Source organism: Ambystoma mexicanum, chromosome 6q (genome assembly GCF_040938575.1).
Source record: "Ambystoma mexicanum isolate Mex_15411 chromosome 6q, UKY_AmexF1_1, whole genome shotgun sequence".
NCBI lineage: Eukaryota > Metazoa > Chordata > Amphibia > Caudata > Ambystomatidae > Ambystoma > Ambystoma mexicanum.
Genome location: NC_090937.1, coordinates 405,528,818 through 405,553,936, shown reverse-complemented (window position 1 = coordinate 405,553,936; position 25,119 = coordinate 405,528,818). Strand labels below are relative to the sequence as shown.

The following is a 25,119-nucleotide window of genomic DNA, read 5'->3' as shown; positions in this document are numbered from 1 at the left end:
TTCATCTCAGGTCACACACGGTAGCTCAAATACCTCCAAACTGGTGATGTTGCGGTAAATATTAAGTACAGCCTCAGCTGGGTATCCTAAGCAGTCCACACTCCTGGCTCTGCCTGGCTTCTGCTGACATTCAGCCTGGCAGGTAGGGCAGAGCATGAGGCCTCTGAGAAAGGGCATCAGCATCAATGTGAGTGTGCCCAGAGGTAATCCTGAAAGTTCAATGTCAAAAAGTCCAGCTTGTAGACTGGGTAGTTCTTTTCCACTGCGTGCATGCCTTGGCTGGCAAAAGTGACCTGTCTCATCTCACTGTTGGTCTCCATGTAAAGGCCAACTCCCAATAATTCCACACTTGCATCTATGTGCAAGATTTAAGGCAACTGAGGATCCATGTATGCCAGGACTGCTGCTGTGGTGACGGTCTCCTTGAGCTCTTCAAATGCCGGCTGGCATTGGCCAGTCCACCTCTCACCAAAGGGCTCCCATGGATGGTATAAATGGTCCATGGATCTGTTGATAATCCTCTGTCTCCTCTTGGTAGGCGAGTATCCTTTGGTGAGGTCAGCAAGTGGTCGGGTGATGTTAATATCCCTGACACGCCTCCAGAAGTACCACCACACAGATCTGATATTCCACTGCATGGGCCTTGCAGATGTTCCAGGGGCTGTTTCAGAAAGCCTTGGTGCACAGGAAGAGCGATTCCCTCAGATAGTAATTTTCCCTTTCCAAGATTAAGAAGAGTCTCTAATGTCCAGTGACTTCAGGTGTAGTGCTGTCTCACATGGGCTAGTGGCAACCCATGTTGGTGCTAGAGAAGTGGTCTGCTGGAACTCTGCTATGGTGGTGCATCCTGCTAAGCAGATAGTCCTATTGGTCACATTTATGACCAGTGCCTTAATGGTCTTCAGGTCCATGCCATGTGTCATCACTAGGATCTCGTGCACCAGTAAACCTTCTGGGAGCTCCCAACCTTCTAGTGCCTCCATCATCAGATGTTTTTTGTATTCCTCCCTACTGGTCTCCTTCTGCCTGATGATCAGAGTGGGATGTGCCAGGGTAGTGATCTGCCCAAGCTAGATGGTGTGAACATCTCCAACAGGTCGATCAGGTGTAGCTCTGGACTGGATATCTCCCTGAAAGTGCACCTGCTGGCAACTGGAGTGCATGGACAATGTGCTAGTATATTTTGGTCCAACCATATTCTGACATAATGCTGCCAGTCAGCCCAACATCTACGAATTGGTTCCCATACCTACCAGCTTTGTGAGTTCTTCACTCCGACAGTTGAAGACCAGTGCCAGTGTGTCAATGGGAGTGCTGACTCCAGCTTTATCTCATGGAAATTGCAGTCTGACACAGATTTACCTAATGTAGTTGAAGGGGTTGTCTTCCATGCCAAGAAGATTCAAGGCAGCAAAGGGTCACAATGGGATATGCACCAGCTATTTCTGGTAGTACAGCTCATACACAATGGTCACCTGTGAACCGCTATACAGTAGTGCTTGTGCCGGCCATCCAGCAATGGTAACAGTCATGGTGACTGGGTCCTATGAGCACTTTGGGTACTCCCAAGATGTTCAGGAGTTGTGTGGAAGCGGGAGGCAGGCCACAATTGGGTAGACCCTCTGGGGGCACCCCAGTCAGGGTCATAGTGTTAGACCAGGGAGTCCACAGACCTGGTGGCGGTGTGCTGTGTACGAAGATGGACTTGGTCCCTCCTCTGGCAGTAACAGGCAGGCTACACTGAAAAGTGAGAACACAAAGAAGGCACCAAAGTCTTTGTAGAAAAAAGGAACAGATCTATTACAACTAATTGCCAGCAGGATAAATTAGACACACTGGACTAGCTAGGCACACCCACTGGCATGGAACCCGGGGCCTGGGGAGTACCTTTGCATGCAGGGGGATGAGGGATCCCAAGGGAGAAAGGGAAGGGTTGGAGAGGGAGGTGGAGACATGAGCTGCTAGAAATGTTGAGGGGGGACAAGAGAGAAAGAAAGGGATAGATAAAGCAAGGGATAAAGAAAGGGAGAGAGAGAAAGGGAGAGAGAGAACAGAAGAGAGCAGAGAGGCACAAAGAGAGACACACAGGGACATACAGACACTGGGAGAGGGAGACATGCACAGAGACACAGGGAGAGGAGGTTAGGAAAAGACACTCAGGGAGAGGGGGACAGGCACAGAGACAGGGAGAGGGGGACAGACACAGAGACAGACAGGAGGGCAAGGAACAGAGGCCATGAGCTCCACCGGTGAAATAGTAGAGAAGATTTAGGAGGAAAGGGAGGGGAAGGATGGAGAAGGAAGACAAGGCTATCTGTTGAATGGGCCTCCTGAGCTCTGCAGCCCACCCCCATCAGCACACTGTTGCCAGCAACCAACAAAAAGTGCCCAGTCCTCACTCCACAGGCATATAAGGCTGGTGCTCCCGCCCACTCCGGGACCAGGCCCTCACCCAGGAACACCCAGGATCAGAACATGTACAATTGGTTTGTTTGGCTGTTGGCAGCAACACATTTTGTGTGGTTTCCAAGGAAGATGGGATGCAGGGCTGACCACATATTTTCAGGTATCCTGTGTGATTCCCAGGTGAGGGGATGTTAATTGTAGGGTCAGTGGAGATGAAATGATAGAGTGCAGGGCAGGTGGGGACCCAAGGGGAGATTCATTGAAGGACTGGGGAGTGTAGGAGTATCCCAGAAAGTGTGCAAGAGGTCAGGGGCTAGCCTGGTGACTTTCAGAGGGCAGGATAATTACAGGGTGAAGGACAAGTGGCTTTCCTGAGGCCCTCCCCCACCCATGATGGATACAACAAGTGGAACTCGTTTTGCAGGGCTCACAGTGGCTTCATGCCAGGACAAAGGGGAGATAGAGAGTATAGGGTGGGGGAAAGTGGAGGAAGATTTGAAAGGGTTTGCAGGCTGCAGCTGATCAACAGGTAGAACTGGTACTTGGAGGGATCATGACTTGGATAGTGATTCTTTAGGTGATCTTCTTGGGTGGACTAGCCAGTTATGGTGGATGTTGGTTCCAGATGACGTGCACACCACTAGTGTCACTGCAGCCTTGGCCCTACTTGTGGTTCAGACTTGATGTTCTTTGTCTCTACTTGATCGGCGCATAGTACTCTTGAGGATTCTTGTGCTCCACTTCCTGGTCTTCACTATAGTTTCCCACTATTGTGTGCAGTGGGGCGTTCAAGGACTGGAATATCTCCATGACTTTGATGTGATCCGGTGTGTTCATGTAAATACAGAAAGTTTGGCCCTCCTACCCACACCTGTGGCAGAACTACCAGGGCTAAAGTGCCACAGTTCACTTCGAGTAGTCTTTGGCCTGTCATGGCTCTTGAGCACTCTAAAAGAGCTGCTGTTTACTTTCCCTGTATGGTGGTGCAGAGCTTCTTCCAAGTGCTGGTGGCCTAGATGTCATTATGGGTTGTGGCCTGTCCAGCGAATTCTGCTACTGCATGTCCTGGATGATCTGGCACAACTGCTCGACTGGATGTCTCTGGTCATGCAACTATCTTTCTAGAGTATGCACCTCCCGGGCCAATTCAGGAAATGAAGGAGGTTTCCAGACCTGATCCCAGAGTTTCAGCTTCATAATCATCAGTGGCAGGGATATTGCTACCTGCATGACTTGTTGCAGCCTGACCAGGCAGGTTCCTGCTGTTTGGCTGAACCCCCTTCCACTAGAAAGCCAGCTGAAGAATTGGCTCAGTCCTTGCCAGATATTCTGAGAGCCACTCACCCGTTTGGTGGCGGTTACAAAGTATTTCACCATGAGCACCACAGCTGATTCTGTAACTCCGAAGATTCCACCAGCCTGTACATTATATACTATGTGGTGGGGTCTGGCATTATGACATGGAGCACCTGGATGAATCTCGTCGCAGAACCTTGAATACCTTTGATGATTTGATTATGTGTCATCACTTCTCCTGGTCAGGAGCTCGCCAGTCGTGGATAATCTGGTGGTCTGGTCCACACATGTCTGATATTCATCTTCCTCACCTCTCAGGGTAGGTTTATCCCCTGAGAAGAGTCTCAGGCAGATGTAGAGGCCATGCTCAGATGGTGTCTTGATGGCCTCCTGCAACACGTCCTTGAAAGCATCTGTCATGGAGGAAGCAATCGTACCAACACTCAGCATTGCATGATGACTGGGCTCAGAGTTGGGCAAGGCAGGGCTTGGGCTAGGAACTAGGACTCTATCTGGTCTTGCCCATGAAGGGTAAGGATCAATGTCTCAGGGTTGTCTTCTCTGGGGCCATAGCAGTCGAGGATACTGGTCCCAGCTATACCAGGGGCTTTACTCCGGCATGTGACCTGGCCAGAAACTAATGGAAGGTGTGCTCCATGGGACATCACCTATAATAAAGCACATTTGAGGCTTAATCGCTTTACCCTCAGCACAGCTGACTACCGAAAGATGATCCATGAAGATGGTGCCTTACTGTTAGGTGTAGATAAATATCTGGTACAAACATAAAACACTGATGTCAAGCCTATTCAAAAATGTGCACACAGTAACTTATCTTTAAAAAAAAGAAATTGACTCTATTAATGTGTACACTAACCACGGGATGGTGGAAGGGAGGAAATATGAATGACCAGGTAACTAACTATGGTCGGTAGAGGTTTCCCAAAGCGCAATCCCAATGGTTTCTCCAGAAAATTAAACAGGTGGATGGATCCAGTCTCACTTGGTGAGAAACAGGTTGTGGCAGGAATGCTTATAAACATGTTTTTACTTGTTTTTAACTCCCCTCTTACCTGTTTACGGTGTGCCCCTCTTACCTGAGTTTCTGGATCAGCCTGCGTACCACTCTTGGAAAAGGGATTGGTCAGGAATGGCTACAGGTAGTAGAATTCCCTAAACCCCTAGGCAGAAACACTAGAGCAGAATTCATAAATAACACAAAGGAATGCTGGTGTACCTTTTTTAGTTATTGATTGGCATATATGTAGCTGTTGCCTATAACCCAGTACACCACCAGTATTCTATGTTTACATAACAATGTGGTAATACATTTTACACTATAACCACTATAACTATTCCTAAACAGCTGCAATAAAAAAGTAAGAGTTCATTAGAAATATATTAAAATCCTTATAAAGAGCACATTATGTTACCAACCAATATATACAAAATCCTTCTTGAGAATCCAAAAGAGTGTAAATCATTTCATTTCATTTATTAGATCTACATCTAGCCAAAGGCTTTGTATAATACATGAACATAACATTTACATGGTGATCAATACAAAAACTAAAATTGATTTACACTTCTAAAATATGACATCCAATACACTTTAAAATACATCATTCAATACCTTTTAAAATCGCCACAATCTTTACATTAAAAATTACAAACTAGCAAATTAGGTTAATGTAATTTCCTCTCACAAAAAACATCCACAATTCTGTTGTATTCGTAATTGTATTATTTAAGGATTTAAAAGATGTGGTTCTATTCTCAGTTAGACTTTCACAATTCATAATAAGGTGGAAAAGTGACTCCGAGAAATTATTGCCACATATACGGCATTTCCTCATTTCATGTGGGATTCCAATTATATCACCCTTTGTCTCCAATGCTTCAGTCATGTTAAATTTCATCAAGAGGTAAGTGTGAAAAGTGCTAGTGCTAGGATAGGCTACAATATACCTAGGGGGCACAGTTCGATTTAAATACTCTTTGAGGTATGGACCACTATTTGCTTTTGAGGCGACATTAATCACATTTTGTTCATGCCAAAGGTCATACACTTTCTTTTTTAAATACCCTTTTTAGGACCATAATTGTTGACATTCCAGGGGCATTCCCAGACAACCATTTTCTGTGTGATCTTTGTAAGGTGCCTATGGTACCAACCAACACACTGCCTTCTAAGCTAAGATACTCTTTCATGTCTGGCAAAATAATCATGTCATTGGATAAAGTGACCACCTTTTCATAGGACAGAACACATTGGCATGTATAGGCATACCAGAAACCTTTAATAGCGAACTCTAAATACAAATATTCCACACTAAGATTATGTGGTAGCCACAATAACTTCCTCAAATGTTTAGCTTCAAATACCACCATGCATTTAACAAAAGAGTGTAAATGTGAACTAAATAGGCTGCATAAGAAATTACAGGATTAAGGATATCCAGAAGACGTTTTACGGCTGGCAACTGGCAAAGTGTCCATGAGATCAAGAGAAACCCTCTTGCAAACTAAATCTTAGCCAGATGCACCCACATTCGTGTATATATCTCAAAATGTTCTACTCAATTTTCAACACAGAGTTCACAAATTAAGAGATGCATCAACAAACACTGGCCAATACTGACCAGTGACAATCGAACCAGAGAACTTTTCTCAGAAAAAACAGTCTTAGCGTATCAAAGAACTAGCAACTTGCAAGACCTATTGATGAACACAAGGGATGACAGATGACAAACACTGAAGGATAAGAAACATGGAACCTTTACCTGCCTTAATTGCGGGAATTGTAATAACATAATCAAAGGTGGAATGGTATCACATCCACATACGGGAGAGAAAATTAGCCTAAAACATTTTGCTACATGCAATACTGAGAATACGGTGTATTGCAGAAGATACCCATGTGGCATTTACCATGTTGGCAAGACTGGCAGGAAAATCAGGATTCGCATGAACGAACACAAGTTATGTGTTAGAAACAGAAATGTGAATTCATCAGTAGCCAGACACTTTATCGGAAAAAAACATAGTGTCGCTCAACCAAAACTTCAGGTTTTAGAAGTGATAGACACTCAATAACACAGACAAGACATCAAGAAGAGGAGACAACAAAGAGACACATATTGTATTGACCGTTTGGACAGACTTGTGCCAACTGGAATGAATGAAGAGTGGGACATTAACTGCTTTTTGTAACTATGATCATCCATTACAAAATGGCATACAGTGAAGAAGGAACACTACTTCACCAGTTACAGCCTTAATAAGAACCTATTATTTACTTAACCGTTATTGATTATGTCGCATGTAATTTCACAAACGTAATTGAAAGGATGAGTATTTAGAGCAATGGTTCACGAGGTATTATGAACACAATAATATGGTAAGAAGTTGAGCTATACATATATGCCAATGTCACAGTTAACAATCCGTCCATGTGATGAGCATGACAGCATACATTCACCAGAACGAAGAGATAATAGTCATCAAACATATTTATTAATACTGTTGAAATATTGTATAACCATTCACACTGAGAATTGTTATCAGAAGAATAATATATACTATTGTGATCAATTCTAATAAAGTGGGATAGACAATACTCTTACGGTTCCCATTTGAGGTAATTTAATCAAATACATTTTTAACAACATGTACACTGGGGAGTTAAAAGCACGAGTGAGATATACCACAATCGATTCTCACAGTGACTACTCGTTTCTTTTAATATAATTCATCAATACCAGATTATTTATATACATGACGGTATACTATGTGGGAATAAATGGAATCTGGCTCACAAACACGTAGAGTATTGAATACTGGAGCAAGCATGCAACACGTAACCCTTGAACAATATGGGCACTAACAGGACCGTCCCAAGATGGAGGCCAATGTCTCTGCTGGTAGTCCATCTTGTCAGGCACCGTTACCAGTGTAAAGCATCGCACTTTAACACACTGAGTATGACAGGCACGCTTGACTACCATTGATTACGCTGGAGACAAGACGCTCTGATGAACACAGGCAAGCTATCAGCATTTGTACAAGACGCATGAATAAAAGACAGGGGCCCTCATTACAACACCGGCAGTAACCAATGGCGCTATTAGCACCATGGTTGCTGCCGGTATTGTAACGAGTCCGCCAATGGTAAATGGGGAAATACCGCCCCATTCCAAGGTTGGCGGGGCATTAATTCCCCATTTACCATTGGCCCTTCCCCATTCCCATTTTTGCCCCATAGGGCTCAATGGGACTGGGGAAGGCGGTAATTACGGTACCGCAAATTGCGGTACTGTAATTACCTCGGAAGTCCCTTTGCGGGTCCCTACTTCAACGGCTGGTCCAGACCAGCCGTTAAGGTCGGGAGCCGCAAAGGGACCTCGTAATCAGGTGTTAAGGGTTTAACGGCGCCGACACCTTTTACGGCGCCGTTCAACCCTTAACGCCAGGGTCGTAATGACCCCCAGGGTCATTACAGTCGTTTTTAAAACACAATATGATCTCTTTCATACAGTGCAAGATTGTTGGCAGCAACACAAATTTACGTTTGCTTCTTCTGATGACAGGTCAGACTCAACCACATCGGTGCATGCATCGTAGATATCACCACCGGTGGGGCAATACTGAAGATTAACATTAACTTTTAGCACAATGACTTCGATGCTGATAGATGAACACACGTGGGAGAACCCAATATGCAACTACTAAAGACGCAAAGTATGAATTGACATGTATTACCTCGGCTACTTGTAACTGGTTAAACGTGAACCTAACACAATAGTTGGCCGAATGACAGTTGTTACATGGTGATAATCGTAGCACATATGTTCACTAGCCTTAGAAATAGTGCACACTAAACACAATAAGGTGCGTCAATATAGACAGCATGAAGGGTTATGGTTCACAATGTTTTCCAGTCTCCCTTGCCACCCCTGTGGTCTCCCTTGATACCCCTACAAAGAGAAAAGTTGTCTTTTTTTCACAATTTCTTTTCACACATTGAAGCTCCTGGGCTGTGGCCAGTGCAATGTAGTTCTTTGTTTCTAGAGTGGCTGGCTTTCTTGTTCAGGCTTCTTTAAAAAAAACAGGGGGTTACACAAGTGTAACACTTTCAGCAGTGGCCCTAAATAAGAAAGAATAGGAATGCCAAATAATGTGCCTTTCTGGAATTCTATATGATAATTTCTAGAGTCATTAAAGGTTTATTTCAGGCACACTTCAGGGGTTGGGTCACTGATTCAGTCTGTTCTTAAACACCTCAAATTCACAATGCAGGCAAAATCCTCCAAAAAGCATGTAGGGAAGAATAAGCATCGTATTTTGCTTTTTGCAAGTTGCAGTTATAGCATGTTTTGTTCTGCCGTTGTCTCTTTACGATTATCTCAAGACATTCCACCTCGGTGTCCTCAGTCAGTTGACAAAATCCTTGCACGTAAAAGCTTGTGTACAGTGTAGAAATGTTTGACCATAGCACATAAAGTGGCCTTTGATTTCATCATGCCACAATTAATGCTTTGTTGTAATATGTGTATCTTTCCTATCTCCATGGCATGCTGTTCAGGATGTTTGTTTGCATGTAGGCGATAACGAGTGCCCAGAGTATGGGATGCCGTGTGAGTGCAGTGCTTTCCCTGTGCTACATATGGTGATCCATTCTTGGATGAAATGTATATCACATTACAGGTATATTGTAACAATTTTTTTCATAGTGTACTTAGGAACAATGCTATGTGATGCCACTTTCTGTTTTGTAAAGGCGTTAAAGGTTGTATTCCATCACTTCCTGGGATGTCACTCTGGGGTGGGGTCAAATGACATCCCTTCCTGTGATGTCATCAGAGGTCAAGGGTCATGTGATGTCACTTCCGCTACCCCTGGCCTTTTGGTGAAATGACGTCCCTGGTTGGGCGATCCTTCATTCCCATTTTTTGTTTTTTTTTTACGGGCCAGGCATTTATAATTCCATCTGCTGGGAATATATGCAGTCGTCAAATGCGAACTGTTCAGATGGTTTTAAATAAACCTCTTGTTATTCCCATTTTCTTTTACCACAAAGATCTGGACAGTGGGTTGGGGTTAGGCATATCGAAACGGGGGTGAGCTGAGGAGAGGTGTGGGGGTCCTCCCAGTGCTTTTGGTGGTAAAAACGTGTTAAACATATCTATTAAAAGAAATTCGACCAGTTTAACTGTGACCAAATCACAAATAATTAATTTGCCCTGATCACTAAACTGGAGCATCTCCACCATTCAGCCAATGCCCTATGCTCCTGCATGTCATGTGAAGGCTGTTTAGAATTGTCAAAATTCAAAAGTGTCAGGCAGGGACTATTTAAAAGGTTTTGTTTTTTTAAACGGCTGTACATTCATGACAGTTAATTTACGTAATGGCGAATAGTTATGTTGACTAGTACCAATGATAACTGTAAATTAGATTTTACACCACTCTTCATTGGTCAAACATACATTATGGAATGGATGTATTTGTTTGACTTCTGATATTTTCTGTACATTTGGAAAATGGTGCAGCAGTATTTTGGAGGCAAAACCGGTAAAAATATAACATAATAAAGGCTAAATATTTTTGTTTTAAACTGGAGCTGTCTGGGCATTTTCGCAGCTGCTAAGGCATCAGAAGCTATCATTGAAATCTGCAACATAGCAATGGCTTGTTTGAGTATTTGCATTCCTGTTTAAATGTATATTTAACTTCTGCGTTACCATTGATGGCAACCCACCAAAATCGTATGGTTAGGGTACATGAGATTATATGACTATTGACTCCATGATCATGTCACAGGAAATGACATCAAATCCACTGAAAGTAGTGGCACCCCTCTCCATGAGGTTTCTTGTCTTGGATGTATTTCCCTCTTTGTAACACAGACTAGAAGAGTTTCCACACCCACCACGGTGGGGTGGCCCCTGCCTGGCTGGGATGTGTGCAGTGCCAGTGTGCGTCACTCTCCATGTGTCAGTGCATGTAGCGACTGTGGTTGGGTTTTACACTCCCCACCTCAGCCCCTTGTGCCCACCAGGGCATTTTTCTGAGCCTATCCTAAAAATATGTGTTTTCTCTCTCGCTCTTTCACTCTCTTCTTCTCGCTCTCTCTCTCTCTTAAATTCTGGTTCGGGATTTGATTAGAACTGGAAAGCCACCACCCCATGGCTCATCAGGCGCCTGTCTGATGGGGGAACCTTCTTCTCAGTGATGTCAATTCCAACACCCTAGGCTACACATACATGTATATACAGCAAGTTTAAATTCACCGCTTGTGTCAGGAGAAGGCAAGCACAGAGACCGTTTTTCTGCAGTTAATGTGTACCTCGGTTAATGGTTTAATAAACTCTTAATTTTATGTGCACATTATACATGACTGTTACAGTGAAATATACTGTTGATAGAAGTTAAGATGATCTGCTATTGTCATATCAGATTAACTAAAACCCCATTTCGATCACTGACATCTGGACTAGTGTAAACACACGCCATTCCCCTTCATTTAAACGTTTTTGAAAATCAGTTGGTCTGAGGAAATGCCATTCTAATGTGTCCGGATACACATTTGACTCATCCATTGTCATTTTTCAAAATCCCTTTGTTTCCAGATCTCTGTGCTAAATCCCATGGGCCACATCACAGAGACTTCATGAACAGCACAGCATTGCACGATTGAGTGGCTGTGAAACTCAGCTGCATAAGTCCAATATCTAAGAGACAAAGTCAAACATTAGCCAGAAGAAAGCATGGAAACACAAATGTCCCTATGTGTGGTTGGTTTCTTTCTCAACAAAGAGAGAAACGTTTGAAAACACCTCAGAAATGTGCATGCTGACCTTCCAGTCATGTCTTGGCTGTTGAGGCAAGGCTCATGCATTTATTTTTGTTTTATGGGTTTTTGTAATGTGCAAACCTGTCACTTTAAAGCCTGATGACACCTGTCAAGAGTGAACCTTAGTAAGCAGATGTTTCTTATGCTTGAGTAAAGAGACAGGTAGTTAGGCTGATTTCATCCAAAAAGATAGAATTTATTTGACCTACCCAACCAAATGTTGTAAAAAAGGTACCACCAAGTGTTCTACCCTTCAAAATTTCGACTTTGTGTCCCCTGCAGCTACCCCCTCCAAAAAAGGGGCTTTGGGGGTGTCCCATGCAGCTGTCCCGAAGTCCTGAAAAAAAAGGAAAAAAAGTAAAGGACTCTGCTGTGCCAGTTCCCGATCACGGAAGTGAAAGAGAACAGGTGTCACAGGGACCAGCGAGTCAGATGTAAACTAAGTAAGGAGGTGCGGGTGTCTTGAGGGTGTGGGCAGGGGAGTTGGTGGGGGTATGGGCAGGGGTTTGGCCAAGTCAGAAATGTTCAGGGGAGAAAAGACCAAAGGTTATTTAGAAACAATAATCTGCTGTCTTTTCTCCCTCGGACATTTTTAACTCAATCTTTCAACCCCAATCTCTTAGGTTACTTCTGAAGTGATACAAGTCAGAAATCTCTTGGAGTGAACAGGGAGAGAGTTCCATACAGGGAAGCTCAGAGAGGGAATCTTCACCTTCCTGTTGTGATGGATTCGTATCAATATGTTTTTGCATGAAGACCATAAAGACCTATTAAGTCTGTGCAGAGATATCAGATTGGATTAACACAGTGGAGCATTACCATATATTGTTTAGCATAATTTAAATATACACCACTCTTTGACGGGGAGCCAGTGAAGAGGATGTAAGTTTGGTTCAATATTTTCATAATGATGGGTAATAGAGATTAGTCTGGCCACCGAATTTTTAGAATTTGGAATTTCTTGAATGATGTTGCATTTGCTCCTTCATTGTTGGTATGAGGGAAACTTCCGCTAAGGCTTCTACTGGATGTCATTTGCAGATGCAGACTTTAATTTTACTGCTTTGAAGCTCACCTTTTGCAACAACCAAAATTCAACCAATCATAACCAAGTACAACGATAACAAGGCCAGCAACATCTCACAATACGTCCAATGCAATTGGCATGTCTTGTAGTATTTCGGTATTCATTCCCAGGCAAATGTTGAGCCTCACTTATTCTAAACATGTACCTGTTCCTCCAGCACGGCAGGTGTTTCCACCTGAACAATTAGAGTTGGAGAGTTCACGTTTGAACCAATTTTTCATCTTTTTTTTACAGGGTAGATTTTCGTGATCTCCTGCTTTTTTTTATACAACCCAATGCCGGTCCGCAGCTGGCGTTTAAATTGGTCACCTGTACATTTTCTGTAAATATTTTATGCAAAAAATAAGGAAACCACGTTTGCAAATAACAATTTCTTGTTTTACATATTTTATTCCAGTAGTTCTCAATTGAACATTTTGGGGGAAATTACGTCAAGTGGCATCTACCAAATCTACTAACTGCACAGTGCACGAATTAATGAAATGTGACCACGTTTGCCCTCAAACCTGTCCCACACTGGCTGGTGGTGCTAGCCCTCCCGGAATTTCCCTATTGGCCTGTAAGAACCTGTCTGTAACAGCAGAGTTGTCACAGACACTGCATAGTTTGGATGATCAAGAGAACAGGGCACGATGTGCAGTCTGAGGTGAGTTTGTTCATGAAACTTTGAATGGGATAGAGAGGGGGACCTCAGGGTGAAAAGGCAGGAGATACAGAGTAAGAAGGAAGCAGCAGAATGGATGCACGGTGTGGGTAGTTTTCTAATTGCACTTGGCTGATTGTGCAAGCATGCAAAGGGCCTTCTCCTATGCCGTGGTTGCCCTGCTAGGTCGGTCCTTGTGTACCGCAACCTCCATAGACATGCCCACATATGCATTTGGTTAAGTACGAGGGTAGCAAGGCCCAGCATGGCGGTATACTAATACCCAGGTCTACATGCCTAGCAACAACATTCACAACTCCATATGTCCTGTCACTCACTCAATGGATGTAAAACCTCTATAATACAAAATGGTCACTGTATCAATGGCATTTTTAATTTTGGTTTGTAGTTTGCTTTTGCCTCAAACTACTACAAAACAATATAATGAGAGCCAAGAGGCACAGGAGAGCCTGTCTGCCAAAAGGCTAAACTGGAACTGAAATTCTTATTTTTTACTGTACATATAATCAAATAATGACTTTATACAAATATTTCTTATGTTATGCATTCAATAGTCATCAGAACAAATATAAATTAATTCACAAAATCCACATGAAAAAGATTAATAACACATATTGCTTCACATACTTCTCATTCCATTATGTCAGTCCCTCTAAAATCTCAAATAATTTGCAGTAATATTTCACGCCATAATGCATAAGATTAAAATCATCCCTATTCTTAAAACCATTCCATAGATCCATGATATTAATTCCATGTATATCATTCCTATAGTTAATAAAATCATGTTCCCGAAACAGCTCCAGGATCTCGCATTCTGTGAGCAGATGGTTAATACTTTCTATTTAATTGCTTCTGCATAGCCTGCAAAGACTCTTGTGTCCAGGTATTCCAACTCGGGCCCCAATAATTTACCAAGTGGCCCTAGCATTGAAGTTAATCTTCATATAATGCCGCACAATAACCACCTCCGCGCATACCCTGGCAACTCAATGCGTTCCAACCAATGGGCAATATATTCTTTACTATTTTTCATAATCGCCAGTTTCTCCAATAGCTGCTCTCAAACTTTTTCAAATTTATATTTGACCATCTCATACGACATGGTTGGCATCTCAATCTCAGCAACAGTTATCCATTGTATAGAATTCTTATAAATCCATTTGATACAACTGTTACAGAATGGCTTATTTCCATTGGTACACGACACATATACCGTAAGTATAATTGTTTTTTTATAACACGCTTAATACAGAAAAGGCTTTTAAGCGCAGACCCAGGACTCAAACCTGTGTTGCTCTTCATCGTCTTGCTCCCAAGACGAGCACGGTGCCACTGAGCTATACTACCTATGCTGCATAACAGAGCTTCAATATTCAGGTTGAATATCATCTTGACTAATAATGACAATCTGATAAACATCTGCATATCAATGCTCAACAATTTACACTCAAGATACTCAAATTCGATGGGTAGGCATTTTGGCAATTGCAGAATTCTTTATACTGGGCTGCCTTCCAAAATCGAGAGTCGTTTAACAAATGTGGCCCCCCATTCCTCTACCCCGTACAGCAATATGGGTCTAATTTTGGCCAGGTAAATGATAAGTATGTTTGCGATAGTACAGTCCTTGTGGTTACCAATGTACTTACTCAGCACCCCCATCTGTGTTTTCACCCAATACTCTCATATCGCAGGGAACCTTCCAAGACAAAAGTGCATCCACAATGATCCCCAGATGTTTGTATCTATTAACTTCTTTCACATTATTACCATTAAGTATTCATCAGTAATTATCTGTCTTTGCCTGTGCACTCTGTGCCAATTCAATCATGTTCGTCTTGCCACATTAACCTGCAGGCCATTAATAGAGGCATAGCTACCCAAGGCATTTAACTAATTTTGTAAGCCTTTCTATGTGTAGTCCACAAGCACCGTATCGTTTGTGCACCATAGCCAGGATAGGCTGATGGTTCGGTACCTGACGGGATATATGCCCTTTACATTAAGTGCTTTTTCCATATCAACAATATACAAATTAAATAATGTGGGGGTCAAAATGCAACCTTGCTAACCCCTCAGCAGGTTGGTAACCAATTTGTTATTCGACCATTACCATCAAGTCTAACTCATATCTTGTGTGATCATTGAAGGTAAGCCTGATGGGATTCCCAAGTCCTTATGTTTTTTTCCTAAGATGTTGCTTAGTAATCGTATCAAACGTGCAGAAAACTCTATAAAAGCTTCATACTCTTTCCCAAATGCATGTACCTTGTATACTCTATAAGAGATGTTAATATGATTAGGTAATACAATTTAGACAGCACTCTCCTAAATCCTGTTTGTGCACAGGGTAGAATGTTATTATTTTCAATCCATTCATTCAACTCAGAAAATAACATCATAGCAAAGGTCTTAGACGGTATATCTAATTTAGCAAGCATCCTATAATGATTTGGTAGGTTCCAACAGCTTTTTTTTTTTAAATATAAAAGCACAATGTTACTTTCGGTCCAACAGTTAGGTATGTTATTAAATGTGTGCATACATTGATACAAGTCAAATAACACTTTATACCACAGGTCAAGGTTCATCCTGATTAATGCGTTGCATGGGCCATCTGGCCCTGCAGCACTCTAACAGTTTAATGACTTGATTATCTTGGAAAGACAGATAACAGTAAATACACCTTCCCATCTCGCAGCAAAAGATACAACTGCAGGCATATCACACTCAGATTCCCCCGATGCGTAAGCAATGTGCAGCTACCAGGCCTCACTAGCAACATGACCTATCATAGGGCGTCTACATTTTAAGGCTGATAGTAGTTTCCAAAAGGCGCTCCTAATACCATTCTGGGTGTGTAGTGCAATGTCCATCCATTTATCTCTCTGTTTTTGTTTTAAATGTTTTCATACCCATTCTTTGAACTGTCTTTTCCTATCCTAAATGGCAACTATTGACAGGGCAGCAGTATATTGCTTCTTGTTAACTTCTGTGTGCAGATTTACTATACGTTTAATATCGTTGATTAAATCCCTTCTTTTCTGTCTGTATTTGCCTGTCATAACTGGTGATGCATTTAGATTTAGCTGGTAAGTCTTCCCCTTCCCACTCCACCATACCTTTCTATCATCATGTTGTTCACCATTTCGTTAGTTTTAATGTATCTATCTAGCCAGTCTAAATTACTTACTCCTTTCTGGGGCGGATAGCCCAGGGGCAACGTGCTCGCCTTGGAAGCAAGGCGACATGGAGCAACACAGGTTCGATCCCTGGGTCCCCGCTTAGAAACCTCTGGGTATTAAGCGCATTGCAAATAACTTATCATCATCATATCATTAAACTCATAGTAACATAGCTTTCTAGATGACTAGCAATGGGTTCAGCCAACCCGGTTTCCAGCCTTACTAATGGCCAATACACTGTTGTTGTCATCACAGCTATTCAGGCACAAACTATCATACAAGACACGCAGTGGCAAATGATCGCTCTCTGCTCTACAAGCCAGCCTCATAACTTGTACCAATGACAAAACCGTCTGGTTTACAAAAATATAACCAATGGTAGTTGTGCTGTGGCCTTCAATCCTAGTATAACTGCGTGCAGCACCTGCTGGAAATAGCCTGTATAGTCTGACAAGGCCATATGCAAAGAGCAGGGATGCCCACACAAGACCATTTTCATTATATTGCACAATCCTAGTTCTGCAGTGATCACATCCTCTGTATGCATGCATTAAAATACCCCCAATCACTATCCTATCTTTAGGCCCTAAGGATTCTAACTCGTCCTTCACTACCCTGAGCACGACCTATGCTGAGTCTTCCCTGGAGGGTCATAAACATTGACAACCCATAGTACAACACCAAATTCTGAGCAGTTGTCCAGTCTGCCCACCAACACATGTTTACATCCAACATCCATTTTCAAAAGTCCCCAATTGTTTTTTTACAGTAATTACTAACCAACCACTGGGGCAACCTCTAGGCCCCTTACTAGCCAATTCAGAGATGGGGACATATCCATCAAATTCTGATGGGACAGTTGACCGGGTTTCTTGTAATAGTACTATGCTGAACACCTTAAGACATTCGCACAGCCCCACAGCTTCAGGGTAGTGGGAATGGTTTGAATCCCGGGTCCGCGCTTAGATACCTCTTAAGCGAGTTATAAATAAACAATTATTATAACCAATTACCCCTAGTATTCCATGAGTACACTATGATTCATTAAGGGATTTTATTGAAATGTGTTTGAAAGGCCTTGGGTAACTCTTGCCAACATCCCTCTTTGTTCCCTTCATCAATAGGGAAATGCACATTTGTAGCCCTTTTTAAATAGTGCTAAAATGAATACTACATTGGAGCTGACAGTGCCTATCCTTTCTTCAATGTCCACCAGTTCTATATCATCATGGGTGACCACCCGTAAAGGTATTACACTATGTAGTATCTGTAGCAGATTAGACCTATTTAGAAGTGGGTGATGATCAGTATTGAAGCACATGATATATTCAAAGCAGAATAAAATGACTCCATCTCAATCTGCTTTCCTAGGGTACCTTCTAATATATGGGAGTTGCTCCCTACAACTGTACCGCGTGAGGCCAAACCTCTAGTGTCATTATAAATCTGTGTGGCAGAGGAGTTGGTGCCTCTCGAAGCTCATCATCAAACAATCTCTCTAAACCTTCAAAATCTTCTGTTATGACTTTTACCACACTCAGAAATCTAGCTAGCACTTTTCTCCTGGAGGGTCTCACATATGGTACAATCTGCATCTGATTTCCCTCCCCAAACATGCTTCTTTTGTCTTTGTCCTTTTGTACCAATCTTAGAGTTTGTATTGTCAAAGTATTTACACTATTTTAGTTCTTCCTGCATTTACCCACATTCTTCTTATGGCTGACGACAGGTAGAAGATCAAATCAAACATCATCAGTGACGATTAGATCAACAGAGTACAAGTGGGTGCTTGTTACCAATTTTTTGTTCTCTTTGCATGATTCCCTGTGACAATGGCTTCTTTTGGGCCTTTTTATTTTTCCTTTTAGGTTTAGTTTTATTATTCATACTATCCTCTGTTTGTACCACAGCTTTGGATCAGCCATATTACCATTCACATTCTCATTCACAAGCTCCCTCTCAATCATCGGCCAATGATTCAATTTCATGGACAAAGCATTTTGAGCGCTAATAATATTGCAAGCATCGTTTTACTCAATCGTGATAGTTATTTTTTCATCTTCTATTACTGTGGCATTTGACCTAAGTCCACTATTTGATCCTTTAGTCAATAACTTGTCTAGTAATACACTATGCCGCTCAAGTGTGGCCTCTATGGTATCGCAATTATTTACAATTAAAGTGAGAATGTGTTCCAGCACCGAGAATAACATAACTGAAGTGGTTGAAGAGTCACTATCTCGCTGAAGGTCTGATTCCAAAACCTCTGCTACCAACTCGGATGCAGCGCCGCCCCCAAAAGTTAGCTGACTATCTAAAGTCTCAAATGGATCAGTTACGGTAGATGGCTCCATCTCAGATATCTGCTGTGGTACTGGGCGCAGAGGGCAGAATTTCATCCAGGCAACCACTCAGTCTGCCCAAAACCATGGGACGGGGTAGTGTTAATTTCAGTCAGAAGCCTCGCTTCTTCCTGGAGACTAGAATAGATGCCTGTAAGGTCTTGCATCTCGGCATTCTCTATGGTACACCTGTGTCTTCTTGCTGAACCAATAAGAGAACTTCACTAACACTTTCAGTACTAATGCTGTTAATCACATCTTCCACCATCTTCCTACCTAGATAGGCTAGCCTTTCAGATAGTTTGTCTTCTAGAGGATTGTCTTCTTTCCTTTCCCTGACGTGCTGAAAAGAATTGTGTGATTTGTGTGTTTTTAATAGTGGGAGGCTTTGTTATGTTGGTGCAGCCGATTGAAACCTTGATCACTCTAGGGGGACATACAAGGGGATGTTTAAATGAGTAATAGTCAGCTTCCTTAGAGTGTATGGGTTCAACTCCCTCATTTAACATAGTAGCAGAAGGGGCGGGGGGATGGGGGGGAGGAGCAGTAACTTCATTATTTTGTACTTCCCACAAACCACTGGCAATCCTCATTTCTGCTGTGTCCAACTCGGTATACCGTTCTTTTGCCGCGGGATTTTTCGTCGCGGGACTTTTCATCGCCGTTTTTTATCAAAAAAAACATTGTTTTTTTTGGGGGGGGTTAAAAATTAAATAAATATTTGTGGGTGAAAGGGAATAATAAAAAAAGGGGGGGTTTTGGGGGGAAACCCCCCCCAATAAAAACTATGAAAAGTCCTGTGACGAAAAATCCCGCTGCAAAATAACATAGAACCGTCCATCTCTACCACGTGCGTTGCATCGCACTCCATGTTTCGGACTCAGCTGACAAAAACACTATATATGGTGTGCATAGCATGTATGCTGATAGCTCAAAGGATTCTGTCCCGCAGTCGCTAGCAGCAAGACAAACAAATTAGTTGACTGGATATCAGTGCTGCAAATGTATGTCTATATATTACTCCTGGAATGATTGTGACCCACCATAGATGAAGAAGTTCAGCTTAGTGAGTGCTATCCAGGCAAACAGGTACACAAGCGGGAATACACTGCACACTGCGCAGACAGACAGCGAGACAGCACCTGCCCTCAGCACTCTCCCGAATGCACGAGCGCCAATTGCATGCACCGCGCAGTATTTGTAAGCTTCCGGTACACCAAAGCGGGACTTAGTTGTCTTGCAAACAGAATGAATTAGTTTTGTGCTTGCAGCTCCAATCAGTAACAATTATACACTTAGAGCGCTGTTTGACCAGCAAAGATGTTTGAAAAAGAAGTGGGTCCGGCAGTTGTCACCTCCAGTAAAACAGCGGGACAGCACTCACCCTCAGCACTCTCCAGAATGTGCTAAATTCATAACTTTCTTTTATATAATCCAGTGCTTTCACCTCCAACGATTGTCTGTTAACCTACTAGTGCCTCAGATATATTCAGGAATGAGCAACAGGTATGCCCACTTGTAGCAAAAGAGACAGTAAAGTGGTCAAACATCATAACGCTGCATTTATCGATGTTTTTGATATTAATTATTACTTAGATCACCTCTAGTTTAACCGAGTGCTTCATGTTAGTTATCTGCTTCAAGCTGCATTATATCATCTTTTCTGTTTAAAGCTGTACAATCCTCTGTTTCTTGCACTCATTTCCGTTTATTGGTTCAGTCACTTGTATTTTCCCAAATCAATTATGGGAACTCTGTTTTAATTGGACTTCCTTCCTCTGTTCCGCCCTGCTAGAAGCAATTTTTCATGAGGCAGTAGGCTTAGTTACCTGCTTTAAAGGCCCACAATTGCCTGCTTCTGCATGTAAGAATTGTTTTTTAAATCGCCTCCTTTGGCAGGATTCTCTCCGCGTAGAGGTACACTTGTTTAGGTACACTTGCACCTTGAAAAGATCCTTTTCGATCACGGCAGTTAGTCAATGGAATTCTCTGCCAATGTATATTCTGAAAATGTCTGTGTACCTGAGGTTTAGGAAAACTCTTAAAACGTGGCTTTGGAATTCTGTTTTCTGTTTTCTGATTCATTCAATCAGTTATTTTTCTCCAAGATCTATTTCATGCCGTTTAATCTAAACTTGTTGCCACTTGTAATTGTTTGTACTTATTATTATAAATGTATTTCGTACAGCACTCTGATGCTTTTTGTCATGCCCGCACCCTTAAACAGTTATTTAAATGACAAATAAATAAATAAATAAGCAAGCTTGTATGGTCTTTTCAACAGGTTGTTCGACACTCGCTACAGTATACGGGAAGATGGGCAACTCTTGACGATTCTAAGTGTGGAGGAGAGCGACGATGGAGTGTACTGCTGCACGGCCCAGAATGGAGTGGGAGATCCTTCGGAGAGCTGCGGAGCCTTGCAAGTAAAAATGAGTAAGAATCACCTCCTAATAGAAAAACTGCCTCTTTTATTTCTGAATGCTGAAGTCACTTAGACTCAGCCCTTTAGCCCCCGCCCTTCATGGGACCTTGTGTTTTCTTACTCCGTGGTCTTCTGGGAAGGAATATCATACTTTGGACTATGTAATGGTTGGTCAGTCTCGTCCATCACTGAAAGGAATGCACACAGCAAAGATCATCTTTTTTTAGTGGTACTAAATATGTCTTCTAGTTATGGAGCAACAGGCATACATAGAAATTGTATGCCTCACTGTGTCCTTCCCTATAAAGGAGAACAGTGGGATTCATGAGTAGGACAATGTGTAGAGATTAATTTATTTACATAAATATCTAAACCCAACTCTGCTTCAAACAAATACTTCACTTTATCTATGGCAGAACATGATGTATTTCAATCCCAACTGGGGGCCATATTATCAACGGGGTGTTAATTACCAAAAAAGTTGCATTCATTCTTTCTGACATTTTCTCTAATTAACACCTATTCTGAAGTGCCGAGGGTGCATAGAAGCGCCACTTTCGGAACCTGTTGGCTGGTTGCTAGGATTGGCTGAAAAGCAACATTTCTTTGCGTGGCAGTTCTGGTGGCACTCCTCCACAATAGCAACAGGCTGAAATTGGCACACGTATAGAGTACCTCTATGGTGACGGTTGGTATCGCTGTTGTGGAGGTGTGACACTGCCGAGGTTTGCTTGGTAAATTGAGACATTCACACTCCAATGCGTTCAGTCTTTCACTCTAGCTCATTTATATCTCAATCATACACAAAAAGCAAACCATGAGTAAAACTGATTTTTCCTGGATCTCCAAATTCAGGGGAAGTATTTCCTTTTACAAGATTCACAAGTTCCCTTTGAATACAAGGTTATGGATCACTTTGCAGGGTGTCTTGATCTCTTTCTTGCTGCAGAGAAACACTAATAAATGTAATGCAGTGCTGTGCACATGACAACAGCAGTTTGACTTTAGCTAGCAATAGATTAGCTATATGTCGAATTAAGGTCTGAATTGTAAAGTAGGTGGGAGGGTTTGGGTGAAGCATTGAATGAAAAGTTTTGAACATGAAACTATTTACTACATACATGTGAACACACAATCGGGTGCCAGGAACTGTTCTTGGCAGCAGTATCGTCACATTGTGATTATCATGCAATTTAACGAAAATGATGCAGACACTTGCAATGCGCCAGTTATGTCCGGAAAACAGTGCACAGGATCCACTTCTGACTGCTGTGCAGTTTTAATTGCCCATCGGATAAATGTAAGCCTGCCGTGTCAATTGAAAAATATTTTTAAAAATTCTTGTGTCAAAGACAATGTTGAAGACACATCCTTGTGAATATCAGAGACTAGATAAGGGGAACTATGCCCTTTTGTCTTTTGCAGATCTCTTTCCGATCCATGCTTTTGCAATTTAGGATTCACCTCGGCCATTGCATATGTACATAAGTGCTGCTCATGCTCTTTCCTACCTGCTTTTCCCTCTTGGACAAATATTACACTATATATATGGGCAGTGAGCGGATGAGATCATAAGAACAGATCTGATTGGAACACGTGTCTCTAAATATATGCCAGGGTTGCTCTAGAAGATAGGAGTATTGTTTCTGAAAAAGTCCCAGTCAATGAGCCATCTGGAATTCTAAGAACAAGCTTTAAAAAAGCATGTGCATTCATTTGACTGAGGCAAAACCACACCTTAAGGTTATGTAAATGCTATGTTACTGTGTTTACATGGTGCCAAATAACTCCCATAAATTCAGCACTCCTAGTCTTGTCCAAGAGTTGGAGAAGTGTGCCCCGCTAATGATACCCACACCTTAGTCGGTAGAAGGAAAAGGAGCAGCGTAAAGTTAAGAGGATGGGAAAGAAGAGATAGATGCGACAGACAAAAGAGGGAGTGATGAAGCAGGGGGTGGGGAGAATGTTCTAGGATAGCATGAATGCATGCCTGTCTTGTCAGGTGGACAATAGAATGATGATGTAGACAAAATAGAGTGTGATGGAATGAGTTACAAGGAAGGTTTGGAGAATAGAAACATTAGTGCACTGTGTAATATCTGAATGAACAAGGGGCTCAAGATGTGCTCAGGCAAACCTAAAATGTTTGGTGGCTTATGTGCCTGAAATTACCTTGGTCTAAAACCAGAATATTAATTCTGGGACTACCCAGCCTGAGGGCTGACTGTGGCTTATTAAAAAATAATCTGTGTAAGAAGACAAAGGTTTTTGGCGAACAGAGAGGGGAAAGGGGAGGTGTGGTACGACTGACAAAATACCAGCATTTGTTGAAAGCCTGGCACGCTTAAATGTGGGACATTCTGGAGATCAATTTGAACAGCATTGGCCGGATTACCCATGCTAATCTTCCTTATTAATCCTGTCCTCTAGACTCATCACAGTTTTTACAATTTGAAGGCAATTCACCTTCCACACAGGAGAGATTTAAGGACCATAATCAATCGGGAGGCAGGAGCAATGAAGATGTCCATACATAATCTGGCCATTGCCTCCAAACCCTCTTACCCTTACTCACAGTCCTTACAGAGTGAAGATGTAGCAAGCAGTACATTCCTAACCCCAGCTGATCCCGATATAGAAAACACGCTTAGGTACCCAGAAGAATGCTGACAGACTGGGAAAACTGAAGCATCTCAGAGCAAAGGTCTGTAGACAAGTCACCTCCAATTACCAACCTATAATGATTGATACAATTTTAAGGTGATGCCAAATGGCTGGGTTGCAGATGTCTCACAGAGAGACAAACTGGGCCTCTGCCCATTAAGCCACAATCCCTCTCGTTGAGTGGCCCTAAGGATGAACAGGAAAAGGGACGTCCATGTGAGAGTAAGCAGATCAATGGCTGACTGAACACATTTGCTCAGGTTTGAGGAACTGACTTCTTACACAAAAGACAATAAAAATGGAATCTGAATGAGGAATTAAGCACATATATTTTTAGGTCTCTGACCCAGTGGCGGCTGGTGAGTTTGTTAACTGAAGGGGTGTACATATTTGTCCCTGATATGGCCAAGCGACCGAGCATAAAAAGGAGCCCACACTACTCAATGGGAGTTCATCAGGGTTCTCATCTGCCAAAATTTCTATTAAATAATGGGTGATAATAGTGCATTTTAGAGCACACTTTTTAGAAAAATTGGGTAAAAAGCCAAACAGTTTGCAATTGGGTTTTCTACGGTAACTTATGAAAGAAATTCAATAGATGCAAGTCACCAACAGTGCACAGGAGCATTTCTCCAACACATTTTCATGATGCCTTTTCCCATAATATGTGCCAGTATAAAACATGTTCCCACTGGCTGTGCCCATGCATTTCCATGCCGAATGCAACATTATACTCTATGATTCCCAAATAAGAACATACTCATGTTTGCTATGTGCATAATGCCAGTAATGATACTTTAAGAAAACATGTCCATGTTTGTTCTGCCAATATATGGTAGTATCCTCATATTAGAACATACTCCAATTGGCTTTACCATTAAAAGTGCAGGTGCTATGGTGGATATGCAAACTTCACCCATAATCTGCAAACATTACAGTGAAAAAATATACGAAAACACAACATTACACTTGTTTTACAAATGAAACAACCTCTGTGGAGGTGAGGGGTTATAAGGAAAAGGTGTAACATGACTATAAAAATGTCAGTAGATGGGTGTCCTTTTTTCTGATGCCCACAAACACCTCAGATGTTCAGCTACGTTGCTATGATGTTCATGAATTTACCAAATGTTCAAGCACATATAAGCATAAGTATACATTACAGGGTTTGCAGTAGCAACACTGTTGTTAT

General features: G+C 42.2%; 1 protein-coding gene across 1 annotated transcript in view; it reads left to right on the top strand.

The window, feature by feature from the left end:
- The window catches only part of MUSK (muscle associated receptor tyrosine kinase), a 951,534-nt gene that overhangs the window by 336,519 nt on the left and 589,896 nt on the right, over nt 1-25,119 (top strand). Inside the window, exon 3 of the mRNA XM_069630906.1 lies at nt 21,123-21,274. Within this exon, the coding sequence (XP_069487007.1) occupies nt 21,123-21,274 (152 nt within the window). The remainder of the gene's footprint in view (nt 1-21,122; nt 21,275-25,119) is intronic.